At 42.7% G+C, this 18,627-nt stretch overlaps 1 protein-coding gene across 3 annotated transcripts; it reads right to left on the bottom strand.

The window, feature by feature from the left end:
• Positions 1–695: 695 nt before the first annotated feature.
• On the bottom strand, positions 696–16,994 carry pde9ac (phosphodiesterase 9ac). Of its 3 annotated transcripts, XM_024442089.2 has the most exons (20): positions 16,920–16,994; positions 16,228–16,470; positions 9,468–9,538; positions 9,051–9,128; positions 8,804–8,847; positions 8,518–8,572; positions 8,318–8,388; positions 8,081–8,168; positions 7,825–7,909; positions 7,631–7,705; positions 6,887–6,973; positions 6,640–6,744; positions 6,385–6,467; positions 5,885–6,041; positions 5,527–5,640; positions 4,783–4,887; positions 4,397–4,525; positions 3,892–3,987; positions 3,604–3,684; positions 696–2,729 (listed from the first exon to the last, which is right to left on the bottom strand). In XM_024442089.2, exons 2-19 carry the CDS (start codon positions 16,294–16,296, stop codon positions 3,634–3,636), a joined length of 1,563 nt encoding a protein of 520 aa, XP_024297857.1. In that variant the 5' UTR covers positions 16,297–16,470; positions 16,920–16,994; the 3' UTR covers positions 696–2,729; positions 3,604–3,633. The 3 variants fall into 3 exon arrangements, with proteins under 3 accessions (XP_024297857.1, XP_024297856.1, XP_042151760.1); XM_024442088.2 differs by lacking the exon at positions 3,604–3,684; XM_042295826.1 differs by lacking the exons at positions 3,604–3,684; positions 16,920–16,994 and having other exon boundaries at positions 16,228–16,612.
• Between the last annotated feature and the right edge of the window lie 1,633 nt (positions 16,995–18,627).

Below are 18,627 nucleotides of genomic sequence, written 5' to 3'. Positions count from 1 at the left end.
TGGTTCCAACCGCCGTGTCTTTGTGAGACGCGGTGTGGGTGAACAAATGATCTCCGCAAGTGTATTCACCACTGTAAAGCATGGAGGAGGAGGTGTGATGGTGTGGGTGTGCTTTGCTGGTGACATTGTCTATGATTCATTTAGAATTCAAGGCACACTTGACCAGCATTTCTACCACAGCATTCTGCAGCGATACATCATCCCATCTGGTTTGGGCTAAGCGGGACATCAGTTGTTTTTCAACAGGACAATGACCCAAAACACACCTCCAGGCTGTGTCAGGGCTATTTGACCAAGAAGGAGAGTGATGGAGTACTGTATCAGATAACCTGTCCTCCACAATTCCTCGACCTCAACCAAATTGAGATGGTTTGGGATGAGTTGGACCGCAGAGTGAAGGAAAAGGAGCCAACAAATGCCAACAAGTGCTCAGCATATGTGGAAACTCCTTCAAGACTGTTGGAAAAGCATTCCAGATGAAGCTGGTTGAGAGAATGCCAAGAGTGTGCAAAGCTGTCATCATGGCAAAGGGTGGCTATTTGAAGAATCTCAAATATAAAATATATTGTGATTTGTTTAATACTTTTTTGGTTACTACATGATTCCATATGTGCTATTTCATAGTTTTGATGTCTTCACTATTATTCTACAATGTAGAAAATAGTAAAAAATAAAGAAAAACCATTGAATGAGTGGGTGTTCTAAAGCTTTTGACCAGTTGTATACATATAGGGCAGTAGCCTCTGAGGTGCAGAGTTGAGTAACTGGGTGATAACCGGCTAGTGATGGCTATTTAAAAGTCTGATGGCCAAGAGATAGAAGCTGTTGTTTAGTCTCTCGGTCCCAGCCTTGATGCACCTGTACAGGCCTCGCCTTCTTGATGATAACGGGGTGAACAGGTCGTGGCTCAGGTGGTTGATGTCCTTTATATCCATGCAACATATTGTATAAAGATAGTTCCCTCTAAACAAAAGGACTAGGCCATACTCAAGTTCAGCTCAAAGACCCCATCAAACAGTTTCAGTGGTGAAAAGGACTTAGACGTGAGGCCAAGTAGCAGGGAAAAAGTACAGAAGAAAGTTATTTCCATCTCTGTTTGTCCCTGTGGAATTTTCCAAAAGTCACTATTATCTACCAGCAGACCTGCAGAAAACATTAAAGTCAGTATTGACATCCTATCTCTTTGGAATATTCAGAGCTTTATCATCCAAATGTCATCAAAATCATGTAGGTCATAAAAAGTGTAAGCATACTGTATTTAAGTATCGTCTTACAGATAGACAATTATCACTCTTGGAAATGTGAAACAGGTTGCAATAAATGAAGGTTATGGAACAGGCCATAGTAAATCTACTGTACCTGTTGAATACCACCCACTTATTTTTTTCCTATAGAGAGATGTGGGTTAAGTGGTAGTTTGGAGTTGTACAACAAAACTGTCAAAGAAGTCCTGTTTCAACACATACCCCCTCAAAGCCCGAAGCTATGGACTACCATGCTCTTAAAATGGTTTCCTAAATGACAACGAGCAGGAAATCCAAGCGTAAGCGTGGGCCATCCGCATTGTGCAAAAAGCATACACATCAGAATACAGATATCAAGTAAAGTACACAAGCTTTCAAAGACTCCAGAGCTGGACCAGCCATTGGTTCATTCATCCCTGCACCATTCAGAGAAGAGTCAATGGTATTACTCATGAACCGTCGATGAGAATGACATTTTGATCTCTTCTTAATAACCTGCAACTTTTCAAAAATACTGGTGGAGTTTATTACTAGGTGACACATTTTGTATAAAAGGATGTTACATGTTTTACAACTGTAATGTAGTTTGCACAGTTTATGTAGGATGTACTATGCACAAATAAATAAAATACAAGAATAACATTTTAGATTGTAATGAAATACTTCTGTAATAACGTACAACATGTATCTAAGACTGAATATATTGAACAACAATAGATGTGCTATTACACAAACCTCAAAATATGAATTTATGTAAATTCATTCAGTGCACACACTAGGGGATAATTAGTAGAATTTGTTGTAACAATGTTTAAACCTCTAATAATTATGTTAAAATATGCTGTGTACTTGACATGGTTAAATTAAGGGTCAATTTATTCAAACTGTTTTCGAAACAGTTTTGCATTTGAATAGGAGACTTGTAAAAGGAAAAGACAGTGTTGCAGTAAACATCTTAGTTGTTATTCATTATACCGTAGTAGGCAACATCAACAAGTGTGACTAAAATCAGAAAGCAGAAAATATGGCAATAAATATACCTACATTGACCAATTGTCACTCAGAAATTATGATAGGTTGTGTATACATAGACAGACCAATTATGATATTTTGCCCAATTATTGGTATTTTGACCAATCAGATCAGATATTTTTCCAACAATTGGGCAAAAAGATCAGAATTGGGCTGCCTGTGTATACACAGCCGTGGATAATGACCAACTAGTGTTCAGATGAGCTATATTCCAATGTGCTTGATACATGAATTCATCCTATGTAGTATGCTAGTGTGGACATTGAAACAGAGCGATTGTCCTTCTGTAATGTTCATAACAAAACAGTGGTGATCAACCAGGAGGTTTCATGTAGTCTGAGGTTGGTTCAGTGTGTAGAAGACAAGTCTTTTCACCCTCCATCTTCAAAGACGCAGATCAGGACGACCCATGACCTTTTTGAATTTTTGGATCATAAAACGAGAGCCAGAGCCCTAAAATGAAAAAAGCACTTCAGGATATCAGACGGGATTCTCCAGAGAGGATTCTGATTAAGTGGCACACACACATGCACACACACACACCCTCACGCACACAAACACACACACACACACACACACACACCCTTACGCACACAAACACATAAACACACACATACACATACACAAACAAGGAAAAAGCATTCTTGATTGTGACTTGGCTCCGTCGGTATCCATATCCATCACAATGCTCTTCGCTGTGGAAAATCCTGCACACTATGAACTTGCAATATCACACACAGCAAAGGGAGAGAAAAACTGTAAATTCATAGACGGGGAAGACACTATTCGGTCGTCAGAACGTTATCAATGAGGTTGTGAAGAATCCAACGACCCACATTGATGACGTTAAGACAGCGCAACGTTTTCACCACTTTGCCTTTGCCACTGGGCTGCAGGTCTATGTAATAGACCCGCTTCGTTTTTGGTGTTGAGGTGAGTGCCCCCCCCTCCCAAGGGCCAGGACTGATTGGTGCAAATTGGAGGGGAATACTATAGAACAGAATACTTCAACTATAAACATCATCTTCAATGGAAGAGCCTCATCTTGCTGGTGGTTCCAAATACTCAAGTCAGTTTTTTTTTTGTGAAAACCTAAATTTGTAATGCGGTAGAGTTCAGCTGTTTCTTTTTGTTAATTCAGTTATTTTTTCGAAAGCAAATTCAGAGTGATGAAAATATTGTGCGGTCGTAGTAAAAAGCCTTGTGCTCCTATTATAGCTGGCTCACTGTCTTGCAGCAGTGTTGTTGTTGGCAGACTGGAGAGAGGCAGAAGAGAGAGGGGGCACTCAGGACTAACACTACAGGCCAATCAGAGTCAGTTACTTACACAGTACCACTGTGCTCGCAGCAGCAAAGCTTACTTCTTCTTCCCTCCTAATGACATATTTTCAGTTTTTTTCTTCTGTGCCTCATTGAACAAAAGACACATCTTTATGTTAGAAAGTGGTTGGACACAGACGCGTAAATCCCACCCCTCCCCCGACACAAACACCCTGGATGATTGTGAGTAATAAGAAATTCCAATTCTCTCCAATGTTTTTCAACTAGGAAAAATGGGAATTGGAATTTGGTTTACTAAGGACAGTGTAATATTAAGTGAGAACAGATGTCCTACCTCTGTCATGGCGTCATCGATCTGCTTCAGCTCCTCATAGTGGTCTCTAGAGTCTCTCAGAGGCTGCACCATGATCTCCTCAATCTGGGGGAAGAGCTGCAACACACACAGGGGAGGATTGTGGGTAGGTATTCAGGACAGTATGGAATTATCCACTGGCATTGTTTTCAAGAGGTCATGAAACACAAGAGACGTGTACAAACGGAAACACACGCTTGTGTGCACAAACACCAACACACATACTTGCACACTATGTCAAGCTAATATCGGGGCGGCAATTTACAGTGGTTAGAGTGTTGGGCCAGTAACCCGAAAGGTTGCTAGATTGAATCCCCGAGCTGACGAGGTAAAAATCTGTCGTTCTGCTCCTGAACAAGTTAGTTAACACACTGTTCTTAGGCTGTCATTGTAAATAAGAATTTGTTCTTAACTGTCTTGCCTAGTTAAATATATATATATTTTAAATATGGTCACATTGCTTTGTAGCTCAAACATACACGCCTACCTTCATGACTGTCTCAAACATTGGGATGAGGACAAACTTGATGAATCCGATCTGAGCAGTGGGCTTGGTCACTTTGTCTCTGTCCATAAACGGAGCCACCGGCAGCCCTTCAGTCTTCTCCCTGTCACTCTGTCCATTCCCGAGACAGGAGGGTTTGCACATGTCACTCCGCTCTTTCATGACATCATTCTAATTAATAGACTCATCCCGATGAAGGCCAAGACGGCTCAAGGGGAACTGATTTTGACCCTTCTAAAAAAAGCATGCACAACTTCAAGAGTGACAGCTGAGCCTGTTTTCACCCCATAGTTCCAATCAACACATTACTAGACTCATTTTTAAAAAAAACTTTATTATTAGACATGATTATACTCGATCGAGGTCACCTGCATGAAGTACTCCTCCAGCAGACAGTCCACCCAGGGTTCGGCCACCTCGGTAGGCCGGACCTCGTTGGAGATGTCGCAGCATTTGATCAGAACCATCTTCAGCTGCACACATACGGACAAGGCACAAAGAGACCTTTTCACCGTGCGTTATGTCAACACAAGCATCGTTTTTAGCATTGGCTAGCTAGTTTGACTTTTCAGGAAAGGTCCACTTGTGGTAAAAGGCTTCGGAGCGCTTAAGATCAACGCAGGCACTTTGTCTTAGAACCCTCTGGCTTTATCCCATTGGATGGACAGGACTGATGTCATGAGACCGAGGTCAGTGTGCTGCAAACAGTTTCGCTTTCCCCGCTGTCCCTGTCCCCATATTGGGCTTGAACCAGCGATCCTCTGCTCGCAGACACACGTGAACGCCTGCCTTGACAACGTACCAACCGTTTGAGCTATCAAAAAATATCTAATTTGACAGCTCCGTCAGTGGCATTTCAAGATAGCGGTGGAGTGAGCTTACAGTACATTCTTAACTCCATTACAGTCACATGATATCACCAGTCCACTATTCAAAGTCTTTCTTGAGTATGCCCTATTTTTCCATCTCTGTCTTTGTTACTGAGCACCCCTCCTGCTTTCTGTTGTTTGCTGAAGTGCAGAGGCTATACATGAACAAAGCTTTACCTATTTGGCACCTCTTGATATACAGTATACACAGACAGTTGATGCCATGTGATGTACGATACGTACGCATGTCACATGCTCCTCGTTGGTGAAGTCAAAGCTGTCCACTTTATGTTTGAAGGAGTCTAATATCTCTCCATGCCGGGCCATGTCTGTGGCCAAGATCAGGGTAATGATGGCCTGTAAAGGGAGATGGAATCATCATAAATGATGAAACCCCCCTCCTGCCTTAGGCCAACTCAAAACATCTCGTGGTTAGTTGGAGAGAAGGAAATGCAAAAAAAAAGACAAAGGCAGCAACCCAAATGGGACCCCATTCCCAATATAGTGCACTACCTCTGTCAATAGTGGTGCACATGCAGGTAATAGGGTGCAAATTGGGATGCAGAAGAATCACTGTGCATTAGCCTAGGACACCACCTACCTGTCTGATCTGCTTGTAGGCCTCCAATTCGACGTTGGCGAATATGTTGCACTCGGGCAGCGATAGGATCTGGAAGGCCACGGCGCAGTGATGGTTCTCCAGGGGAGATATATCGTTGTAACGCACGGCCAGCTCTGTGCGAGCGTTGATCTGGTACCTGACGAGCAAAATACACCTCTGTGACAGTTTGATTTATGCCTAAGACCAGGAGTGTTCCTTGACAACATGACCTGGCCAGGGAAGCCTATAATCACTGGGCCCAGAGTTTTACCCTGGTCATGTCACATGGTTAGGAAGGAACTTCTAAATTTACATCAAACCTGGAAGTATAGATTGGACCATTTCCACAATGTAATAACATCAATGAAGAAGTTCTAGAACATCTCTTTGTGAATGACGATGTCAGTATTGTGTCTATCATCAACATCTATTCAGAGATCTAGTGAAAGCTGTAGAGCAGGGGGAACTGAGGCGCAGAGTAGGAACCTTTGGGCACCTACGTGTTGTTGTAGCCGGGGTGGTCCAGGTCGTGGCACACTGCAGCTGTCATGAGAATGCCCATGTCCGTCAGAGTCATCTTCTCCTGAGGAACACACACAGCACATGTTAGTCTCCTATAAATCTCTAGTACAAGGTGACAGGAGATTTTCCTGACATCCTGACCTGACCAGGAGAAAACTCTGGACCCTAGTTATAGACCATGTGTGTCTGGTAAATGGCATGTATTATATTGTAATAGTACAGTCGTTTCATACCGGCAGGTTACACAGGTTAATCATGCCATACATCATCTGACTGACACAGAAGCAGTGGCGGAAGTTGTGGAACGGGTTGCTGCGATAGTTCTCCTGAATGCCCAGCTGTGAGAAAGAAAACTGTCAATCAAACTAGCCAAATAGTCATCAATACTCGTTGGTCCTCTTCTTTGAAGTTGTTGTTCCATATCAGTTGCATATCCACTTGCACATTGAGGTAATTGCTTTTATACAGTTGTACTTTTACCAGCCAGCGTTTGAGAGTGATGGGGTTCATGTTGAATTCCTTCACCAGTCCCAGGTCATGGTACATGTACTCTAAGCAGCTCAGCATCTAAACCACCGACCAAAGACACGGTTAAAAGAATACTACACGCACCATCATAAGGCGCAACAAGTGCTCTATCTTTAACTTGGTTGCTGACATGCAAAACATTTTTGGGATTGGTGTCACACCCTGACCATAGTTTGCTTTGTATGTTTCTATGTTTTGGTTGGTCAGGGTGTGATCTGAGTGGGCATTCTATGTTGGTTGTCTTGTTTGTCTATTTCTATGTCTGGCCTGATATGGTTCTCAATCAGAGGCAGGTGTTAGTCATTGTCTCTGATTGGGAACCATATTTAGGTAGCCTGGGTTTCACTGTGTGTTTGTGGGTGATTGTTCCTGTCTCCGTGTTTTGCACCAGATAGGGCTGTTTTGAGTTTGCACATTTCATTGTTTTTGTAGTTTATTCATGTATAGTTTTCCTTTATTAAACAAACATGAATCATCATCACGCCACATTTTGGTCTGCCTCTCCTTCAATGGAAGAAATCTCTTACAATTGGACTAATTAACAAAATACCAAAAGATAGTTTTTGAGTGTGTAATTATTCCTTTAAGTTCAGAATTCGAGAAAATACTTCAAAATGTTTTACTACAAAAAATTTGATTATATATGCCTGATTGGAAATATGATAGATATTAGACCTGAATCTCAAGAGAACTAACCTCATTGTGTTCCCAATGCCAGACATCGAATGTTGGCTTCTTCAGTGCTTCAATAGTCTCCTGGGATAAGGTGTACTGTAGAAATGAGCGAGAAGCCACAGCGTCAGTTCTGGGATTTAAGGAAGTCAAAGTGATTAATATCTTTTGGATATGTTTAGCCTACTGTATATTACTAGAATCCCCTAATTCCGTACCTTTGGATAACTTGGGACGTCACGTCTGGGATTAAGCTTCTTCCCGTCGTCTGAGAAGTTGTACTTGCAGGGACAGTTCCCGACTCTGACGAGATGCGAGCAAATACATCATATTTGTGTCATCGATCTGCTAGCTGTGTGATTCCTCTAAATCGCAACAACATTTTAAAACCATCATAAAAGTCTTACTATAGAATATCCTAAGAAATCTGGAGCATGGCTTGGTGAGTGTCATTGATGTCAAAGGTCACCGTACCTCCCTCCTCCTCTGGATGTCATCTCATCTCGTAGTTTCTTTAGGTCATTTTTACACTTCTCAATCTCCACAACCTTCAGTCCCTCCACTGTAACGTTCAACATGACTGTTAGTACATGAAACAGTGAATTCAGGGACAGTGAAACAACAACACACATGCACACAGAAACACACACACACACACACAAAGAGAGAACACACACATCGAATGTTCGGTGAAAAAACCCTTGCACATACACTCCACTCTTTTCTCCAACATTGCCAGTCTGTTGGTCACCTCAGTTTTCAGCTCGTTGATTCGGAAAGCCCTGCAAAAAAAATACGTGAAAGGGGTTTGTTTGAAAAGCCTCTGGTGTCATGGAAGTATTTCTGCAGGAAAGAGAAAAGACGAAAGCGGAGTGCTTCTGTCTGCAGTGGAACATAAACGCGCCAATTACCTGCTGAACTGCTCCGCCACCTGAGATAACACGTTTTGAAACATGTCTTCTTTCTCTGTGGGTGCAAACAAACGAGAAACAAATCACTCGAGTGATCAAAATGCTACCTGTGAAACATGAAGAAATGTTTAGTACCCAGATCTGTTTTAATGTTTTTACATTGTTTTAAAGTTTTTGCTGTGATCACTTTATGTGCGCTATGTGAGTAAGATCGAATTTATTAAGGACTAAAAGGTCAATGTTTAAAAAGTGTTTCTGAATTTGAAATAACGTGTTGGCACTTCACCTCCAAGCTGACCGGTGGACAAAGAAATGACTTTGTACAAGGAGCTGAAAAACATGTCAGTGACATTCCAACATCATTCACCAAGTCATTGTCTACATCACGTTTGAAAATCATTTTTTTTACACATAGTACAAATGCTAGGCATTCTTTGGATGAACAACGGTCAGGAATTATTTTCTATGACCGAGATCAATAAAATATACTGTATCATTGAGATTTGGTGATTAGGGTAAAGGTGACATGTTACTTGGGAGAGTTGGTAGGCATAGTAGGGTCTATGGACACCAGGGCCCCTTCAGGATCCACCATCATGATAGCAGTATTCCTATGGACGGGGAGCAACAAGAATAAATAACAAGGTGTGTTCCAAATAGCACCCTATTCACAAACTGCACTACTTTTGACCAGGGCACAAAAGTAGTGCACTCTATAGGGTTTCAACCTACACTTCTTGTCAGCATTCTCATAAAACGCACGCTAATGAGCTTGTCGTTTGGTGTTTACTTGTAGCTGACTTATCATTCATAAAGCTCTGTCAGGATAGTGAGTCGATACATTTGTAGTGAACTTGAAACAAAGGCGTTGTGTGTAATGCGTGCTTTAGACTGATGTGGGACTGTGAGGGAGTGGTGGGAGAGACGAGAGAAGGAGAAATGTCACTGACCTGGGGATGTTGGACGAGGAACAAAGAAGCTCCTTGATGTCACATGGGCTGCAGTGACGACTGAAAGCCACCTGGAAAAAAAGGCAGACGCATGGTGAGAGTCGTTTGTGTCTCTGTACGCATCTCAAGCCACCTAAAACAGTCAGCTCTCTGTGAGACCAAAGTCTGTTATGTAAAACAAATACTTAAAGTCTGCAGTGTCCAAAGTGGAAAGAGTGGGGGAAGAAAACAATTGTATTTTTTTAAATGTTATTTATCCTTTATTTAAACAGGAAAGTCACACTAAGATGCACATCTCTTTTTCAAGTGAGCCCTGTATGTTGAGAGTTAAGATGTTAAGGACTAAATCACAAAGGCATGCAGTTGAAGATGTGTGTGAACTAAACACAGTGGAGCCTACCCTTGTCAGGGACCAACCCAATCTCGTAGATAATAGGACACTCTAACAGCATACTAGCAACAAATCCTTGCGTCATCAACCCAGTGAGAGAGTTTGTATCGTTCTCTGTAAATCACAGCAATATACACAGAAATGCCAAAACAGATTATACATTTCATAAACAATGTCAGTTATGTGGTGGTATACTGATGGCACACATATTCGTTTTATATTGTGTCTGTCTGAAATTAATTGTCAAATAAAGTGTATCAAAGCTGGCCATGTTGGCTAGCCTCCAACAACTTGAAGACCTTTTGCACAAGCAGATGTAGTAGACAAATCCTCAAACTCTCGAGGCCTTGAATGGACATGTGTCACATTCAGGTTTCTACCTGAAAAACTCTATGCCACCATAACAACAGGGGTTTGTGTAATCACAAGTATACTGGGTTTACTAAGTGCCTGGCTCTATGTATCCAAAATCCAAGCAGACTTGAAGATATAGGCAAGTCAGTGTTCAAACGTAACAAAATCTGGTAGAGTCACTTGTGCTAAGTGGATAAAATATGAAGAGGGCATTGACCATTTTTATCCCTGAATGCATTCAAGATTTAATGGGCCAAATAAATTGGAGGACATATCCATTGGAGAAGCAGTTGCTGTTTGAAATGCTGCCAAATGCAACATTGTGAGAGCACTGTTTGGTCATATGATCTGAAGTTTGGACACACCTACTCATTCAAGGGTTTTTCTTTATTTGTACTATTTTCTACATTGTAGAATAATACTGAAGACATCAAAACTATGAAATAACACATATGGAATCATGTAGTAAATCAAAATATATTTTATATTTGAGATTCTTCAAAGTAGCCACCCTTTGCCTAGATGACAGCGTTGCACACTCTTGGAATTCTCTCAACCAGCTTCTTGGAATGCATTTCAATTAACAAGTGTGCCTTGTTAAAAGTTAATTTGTAGAATTTCTTTCCTTTTTAATGCGTTTGAGCCAATCAGTTGTGTTGTGACAAGGTAGGGGTGGTGTACAGAAGATATACCTATTTGGCAAATGACAAAGTCCATATTATGGCAAGAACAGCTCAAATAAGCAAAGAGAAATGACAATCCATCATTACTTTAAGACATGAGGGTCAGTCAATACGGAACATTTCAATAACTTTGAAAGTTTCTTCAAGTGCACTGGCAAAAGCCATCAAGCGCTATGATGAAATTGGCTCTCATGAGGACCGCCACAGGAAAGGAAGACCCAGAGTTACCTCTGCTGCAAAGGATAAATTCATTAGACTTTACAGCCTCAGAAATTGCAGCCCAAATAAATGCTTCACAGAGTTCAGGTAACACATCTCAACATCAACTGTTCAGAGTTGACTGCGTGAATCAGGCTTTCATGGTTGAATTGCTGCAAAGAAACCAATAAGGACACCTATAAAAAGAGACTTGCTTGGGCCAAGAAACATGAGCAATGGACATCAGACCGGTGGAAATCTGTCCTTTGGTCTGATGAGTCCAAATTGGTTCCAACCGCCTTGTCTTTGTGAGACTCAGAATAGGTGAACAGATGATCTCCGCATGTGTGGTTCCCAAAGTGAAGCAGGTAGGAGGAGGTGTGATGCTGAGGGGGTGCTTTGCTGGTGACACTGTCTGTGATTTATTTAGAATTCAAGGCACACGTAACCAGCATGGCCACCACAGTATTCTGCAGCGATAAGCCATCCCATCTGGTTTGTGTTTAGTGGGACTATCAATTGTTTTTCAACAGGACAATGACCCAACACACCTCCAGGCTGTGTAAGGGCTATTTGACCAAGAAGGAGAGTGATTGAGTGCTGCATCAGATGACCTGGCCTCCACAATCACCCGACCTCAACCAAATTGAGATGGTTTGGGATGAGTTGGACCGCAGAGTGAAGGAAAAGCAGCCAACAAGTGCTCAGCATTGCTGTTCTCAAGGCAAAGTGTGGCTTCTTTGAATATATTTTGATTTAACACTTTTTGATTACTACATGATTCCATATGTGTTATTTCATAGTTTTGATGTCTACACTATTATTCTACAATGTAAAAAATAGTACAAATAAAGAAAAACCCTGAAATGAGAAGGTGTGTCCAAACTTCTGACTGGTATAGTATCTCTAGAGAAACTTCAGCCCAATGTGCAATGTGAGCATCGAGCTCACCAAAAAAAATGTTGAATGAAATGGATTCAAATAATTTAACCGACATCGGTCAATTAGTTGTTTAAAAAAATGTGGTTGTAGTCTTTAACCATTTTCCGGGCCTTCCTTTCATTCCAGGTCCTGGATGGCAGGGAGCTCGCTCCAAATGATATACTGGGCTGTCCGCACCACCCTCTGTAGGGGACAGTACATTTATCATACCAAACAGTGAAGCAACCAGTCAAGATGCTCTCAATACTACAGCCGTAGGACTTTTTGAGGATTTGAGGGCCCATACCATTTTAGATTCTTAGTGATTTGCACAGAGAGGAACTCTCCACCCGCTCCACTGCAGCCCCATCGATGTGGATCGTCCCCGTCCCCGTCCCCCCGTATCCTGTAGTCCACCATCAGCTCCTTGGCCTTACTGATGCGGAGGGAGTGATTGTTGTTCCGGCCCCACACTGCCAGGTCACAGCCCTACTTCTTTCTGTAGGCTGTCTCATCGTCACCGGTGATCAGGCCTACCACCGTCGCATCGTCAGCAAACTTGATGATGGTGTTGGAGTTGTGTGTGGCAATGCAGTTGTGGTTGAACAGGGAGTACAGGAGGGGACTAAGCACACACCCCTGTGGGGCCCTCGTGTTGAAGGTCAGCGTGGTGTAGGTGATGTTGTATAGCCTCACCACCTGGGGTTGGCCCGTCAGGAAGTCCAGGATTCAGTTGCAGAGGGAGGTGTGCACTCCTAGGGTCCTAAGCTTGGTGACGAGCTTGTACAATGGACAATGGTGTTGAACGCTGAGCTGTAGTCAATTGTTACGGATACAAGTATCCTGTGTGTGTATTTGTTTTCTCTCCTTCGGCCCTAGTCACAGGTGTCACTAATCAGTCGCCAATCAGTCGCCACTGAAGACACACCTGCTCCTTTTCCCTTACCCAATCACATCCCAGTGGGGCGGCAGGGTAGCCTAGTGGTTAGACCATTGGACTAGTAACCGAAAGGTTGCAAGTTCAAATCTCTGAGCTGACAAGGTACAAAATCTGTCGTTCTGCCCCTGAACAGGCATTTAACCCCCTGTTCCTAGGCCGTCATTGAAAATAAGAATTTGTTCTTAACTGACTTGCCTAGTAAAATAAAAGGTTAAAAAAAATAATAATAAAAAATCCCCTTTCCCTTGGTTTAATAACCCAGTCAGTTGTTTTCCCAAACTCTCTCTCTCTCTCTCTCTCTCTCACTCTCTCTCTCTCTCCCTCTCTCTATGGATGGAGCTATCTTTCTTTTGTTTTGGTGCCTACATCTCACTTTGTCCGTTATCCTTAGCCAGCAGCATACAGCCCTGCATACCACTGCTGGCTTGCTTCTGAAGCTACGCAGAGTTGGTCCTGGTCAGTCCCTGGATGGCAGACCAGGTGCTGCTGGAAGTGGTGTTGGAGGGCCAGTAGGAGGCACTCTTTCCTCTGGTCTAAAAAATATGACAGTGCCCTGTGTAGGGTGCTGTCTTTCAGCTGGGACGTTAAACGGGTGTCTTGACTCTCTGAGATCATTAAAGATCCCATGGCACTTATCATAAGAGTAGGTGCGTTAAACCCGGTGTCCTGGCTAAATGCCCAATCTGGCCCTCAAACCATTATGGTCACCTAATAATCCCCAGTTTACAATTGCCTCATTCATCCCCCTCCTCTCCCCTGTAACTATTCCCCAGGTCATTGCTGCAAATGAGAACGTGTTCTCAGTCAACTTACCTGGTAAAATAACGGATAAATAAATCAAATCCTGTGAGTATGTATTGCTATGGTGTATGACTGTTTGTTTGTTGGTGGGAAAAGGGGATACCAAGACAAGTCGCCCATGGGCATACATTACCCGTAGGAAAACCTTGTCTAAGAACCCTAGTTAGAACTGGGCGGACCACCCACTGTATTTTATTGGTTAGATAGCTAGCGGTTATTGAGGCAGGTTAGACTAGCTTAGGGGTTTTTGGATATTTATTATTTCTTTCGACCGGTCCAGCTCAGTCCCTTTTTCCCACCCCCCCATTACCGTGTGTTTAAAATAAACCTTAAGTGTTTGACGGTAGGTTTAGGTTGTCTGTTGTTTTAGTTCTCACTGTTCCTTTTCACTGTTATGATTTGCGTGAGATATGTTACGGGTCTCGTTTCCATCCCCTTCTAGACTGCAGGGCCAAAGGGGTTCATAACATCAATGAACAGCATTCTCACACTGGTATTCCTCTTACGCATCTAGGTGGGTGAGGGCAGTGTGGAGTGCAATAGAGATTGTGTCGTCTATGGTTCTGTTGGGGTGGTATGCAAATTGGAGTTGGTCTAGGGTGTCTGGGATGATGGAGTTGATGTGTGCCATATCCAGCCTCTAAAAGCATTTCATGATTACAGACGTGAATGCTTACAGGGCGGTAGTCATTGTGGCAGGAAGCCTTGGAGTTCTTGGGAACAGTAATGATGGTGGTCAACTTAAAACATTTGGGGATTACAGACTGGGACAAGGAGAGGTTGAAAATTACAGTGAATATGCCTGCCAGCTGTTATGCGCATGCTCTGAGAACGTGCCCCGGAATAACATTGGGCCCCGCGGCCCTGCGTGTGTTGACCTGATTAAACCTTGCTCACAACAACCTCAGAGAGCGAGATCGCTCAACCTTCTGAGTCGGTGGCGACCCTCACACCACGATGGTGTAGCTTATATGATGAGAGCAAATATGAGACACAGAAGCCTATATTGTTGTCTATCTGCATTACATGCTTACGGTGCAATGGCCCGGGAGCTGCAATAACAAGAACATACTGGGTAGGCTGGGGATGTTTCTAGCCTCACAAGTATCACGTTCTGTTTCTTCGACCCTTTGATAATGAATTAGTCCACCGCACATTGGTTCTCCTTACAGTACAGTGAGTGCATACTTTTTCTGTATGTGATCCTTGCGGGAATTTGAACTACAACATTGGAAGCAACACGCTTTCACCAGGCTACACTGGGGCGGCAGGGTAGCCTAGTGGTTAGCGTGTTGGACTAGGAACCAAAAGGTTGCAAGTTCAAATCCCTGAGCTGACAAGGTACAAATATGTTGTTTGCCCCTGAACAGGCAGTTAACCCACTGTTCCTAGGCCATCATTGAAAATAAGAGTTTGTTCTTAATTGACTTGCCTAGTTAAATAAAACCAACTGAGACACAGGAACTGTCTCCTCAGACTCAGGGGGGAGTAGAAAACAATTGAGGCATAGAACATGCTTGCAACAGGTGGCACTGTCTGTGTTTGTTTAAAGTCCGCCACAAACACCTGTGAGTCACACCACCTCTTGGTCTATTTTTACCACAACTTGAAAACACAGCTATTTCAGAGGCCTCTCACATGACTGAGGAGTATTTACAATGTATTCACCACGAATATAGAAATAAAATAGAGCATATAGGCAGCAAAGGGCACAGAATGACTGGTGCATGAGATTAGGTGTGTGGTAACCGACAAAAACCGTGGAGCCATAAGGAACACACATTCTGTCAATATCATTAGCCACCTGTAGAGATTATATGACTTTAGTGAGCTTTTGGTTTGGTGCCCTGATTCATACAGTAGTCAAATCATACTGTAGCCTACCTGTAGCCTACCATTACCAGAAAAATGACATCATTTCACCATCTGTCTGTCTATTAGTTGACTCCTTCATTGCAGCCAGGGACCTCAATGATTGAAGAGATGTAATCAAACAAGATCATTTGGATGCTGTCTATGATAAGTGTCTAACTCTGATACGGGAGTCCCCACAGAGTGACCCCAGCTCTCCCACTGACTTAGCTCAGAGGACATCTCCTCTTACACGGAAGGGAAGAGCATGATTACTCTTTTGGTCAATTTTGGTCAACTAGGATATTTGCTAAAGAAAATGGATGGAACTCATGGATAGGTAATAAGAGATGAATTCTTGGTGTTCCCTATTTCATTTCAAGTATGCTGAATAGCTACGGTAGAGAAAATAACTGATGGCGCAATCTGTTAACTCAGCTGATGCGGATAATATCAGATAGAATTCAATAATTAAAAAATACATAACAATTGGGGATAAAATATAAACCTCATAAAGAGGTGGACCCACTTTATCCAGGGAGATTAGTATGGACAAAAAAATGATCAGAGAAGGGAATGGGGAAAAGAGAGACAATATAAATCTCATAGAGTAGGACCCACCTTCTGAACCTTACCATCCACGTCCAGATAGATGGTTTTGGGGGCATAGGAAGAGGAGCTGGAACCCATGCTGATTCCTCTATGTTTCTGTTTCTCTCTCTCTCTCTCTCTCTCTCTCTCTCTCTCTCTCTCTCTCTCTCTCTCTCTCTCTCTCTCTCTCTCTCTCTTCACCAATCCAGCAGGAGGAAGGTTTGGAGCCCCCGTCCTCCTGCAGAGGAGCCTAATATGGCCAGGGTCAGAGCCCTGGGAAACACAGAGAGATGTTATGACTGCAACACGGGAGCCACTATTGAAATACTGCAATAAACAACTTCATTGGAACTGAGACTTGAAAATGATGAATCATTACATATGCTGATTTTACTATCTCAATTCATCTGTAATCCAGAAAACAATTAAAGCACCATCAAAGATTTTTCACTTATAAAGCAGCTTTGCATTATAATTTTCAACTGCACACTAAAATCACTGATCAAATATGACCAATCAATTGCTTTCATCTCATAATTTCCATCTACCTCCATCAACACATATGAAATTATTATCACTATTCTGACTATGATAACACAAATATGAAAAACAACATTGTAAGGACAATACACATAAATAAAATTAAATCACAAATGTATTCTGAAGCTCTATCTTGGAATCTAATCTTTCATGGTAAAACACTAATTATAACAATGACTTACTGTGTCCGCGATAGCGTTTTCCCCTGACGCGAGAAGCTTCTAAACTTTCCCAGCGCTGCTGATGCTACTAATACACAGAGTGCGATGGGAGAACCTGGGGGTATTTTGCGATAATTGGCACTCTGGTCCGTTGCCAGGGGACTGTTACTACGGTGATTTTTTAAAAAGAGGCTGCCCTTCTCCTATCTCCATAATGTCTTTAGTATAGAAGCTGTGAAAACTGCTGGTCACTACTACACACTCATTTCCATACGTCTTATCAATGAGATATAGGCATGTCTTTATTACTTCCTACGTTATTACTTGTGTGCTTTTGTCAGTAAGTTAATTGACTGGAGGTCAAAATACAATAGGAGGTGGTGTGTCGGATTAGTGGATTCGTGGCTTGGTGGACATTAGTTAGGCAATTAATACTTGTCAGAACATGGATCAAGTGAGACTGCTGCTTTCTCTCACTATCGAGGGAGCAGAAGACATGGTATTTAACCATTCGGAAGTACACATAGAAATACGTTCAAGCTATTTGGGTAGCTCTGCTGTGTCGTAGCAACGCAATCCACGTTCACAACTAAAGTTGTCTTTATTTCATTTGCAGGCAGCATCCACTTCACGCTGATGGATTTTTAGAACTAAAAGGTGGCTTTGAGGTCAAGTGGGACCTTATCGTTCCCCTTTGGGGTCATCCAACAGCTCCTCATATACACACGCACGCACACACACGCACACACACACACGGGCGCGCACGTGCGCGCACACCCACACCTCTCTCTCTCCTCAACCCCTCATTGAAAATCAGACAAGCAGATGGTTTAGTCAGACAAGTTCAGCAGCAGACAACTTGAGATCTAGAGATCACAAGGGATCTACCAGTCTTCACATATCCCTTTAACTCCTCTTTTCAACATCGTATTGACTGCTGTGAATCTATGTAGGCCTACAGTAAGTAGATATTGTGATAAAAGTCCATCAATATTCCCTCTGGATTAAGAAACACATGTATGTCTAAACCAATGGGCTATTCTACCATATCAAAATCAAATACACTTTGCGCTCAAGCCCTCTATTCTCATTCGGTATCAACAACCTTCGAAATTCAACAGAGCCAACTGAGTTCAATCAAGGTTAAGGCTAGCATTAGAACCAACGATCCACAACACAGACTCACAAAGATGTCTTTCATAAAACAATGTGGGCTACTATTTGGCAATGCTCATGCTGTCACTGTCAAACCTCCCTCTCTCACTATCTATCCCACAGTTTGAGAGGAGTGTGTGTGTGTGTGTGTGTGTGTGTGTGTGTGTGTGTGTGTGTGTGTGTGTGTGTGTGTGTGTGTGTGTGTGTGTGTGTGTGTGTGTGTGTGTGTGTGTGCGTGTGTGTGTGTGTATGTGTGTGTGTGTGTGTGCGTGTGTGTGCATGCTTGACTTCCCATGTGTGTGTGTGGCACACTCACACTAGGCAAGACTATGACTATTCCAACCATACAGGTCTGCTATAGTTAACTGCACTGGGGGAGGAATAACAGCTTCCTCTACCTTGATTCACAGGGATGGATATGCCACTGACTGACTGACTCCTCAACACGACACAAGCCAGATAGAGCCACACGAACATAGCTGGTGCGGCCAACCTGTCCCTGAGGTATAAGTACAGGCTTTGAGTACACATTACCTTAGTGGGAGAGACAGAGAGGCAGAAAAGCACATTGAGA

The sequence above is a fragment of the Oncorhynchus tshawytscha genome, linkage group LG13 (genome assembly GCF_018296145.1).
Source record: "Oncorhynchus tshawytscha isolate Ot180627B linkage group LG13, Otsh_v2.0, whole genome shotgun sequence".
Lineage (NCBI taxonomy): Eukaryota > Metazoa > Chordata > Actinopteri > Salmoniformes > Salmonidae > Oncorhynchus > Oncorhynchus tshawytscha.
Note: the sequence above shows the minus strand (reverse complement) of the source record. Positions and strands in the feature narration are given on the sequence as shown.

Excerpts from the sequence above, each read along its gene's own strand:
- pde9ac (XM_024442088.2), bottom strand. The coding sequence starts at position 16,296 with ATGGGTTCCAGCTCCTCTTCCTATGCCCCCAAAACCATCTATCTGGAC. Across the intron at positions 8,573-8,803 it reads GTCCACCGGTCAGCTTGGAG|AGAAAGAAGACATGTTTCAA; the intron begins GTGAAGTGCCAA and ends TTGCACCCACAG. Across the intron at positions 8,169-8,317 it reads GTTGGAGAAAAGAGTGGAGT|TGGAGGGACTGAAGGTTGTG; the intron begins GTATGTGCAAGG and ends TGAACGTTACAG.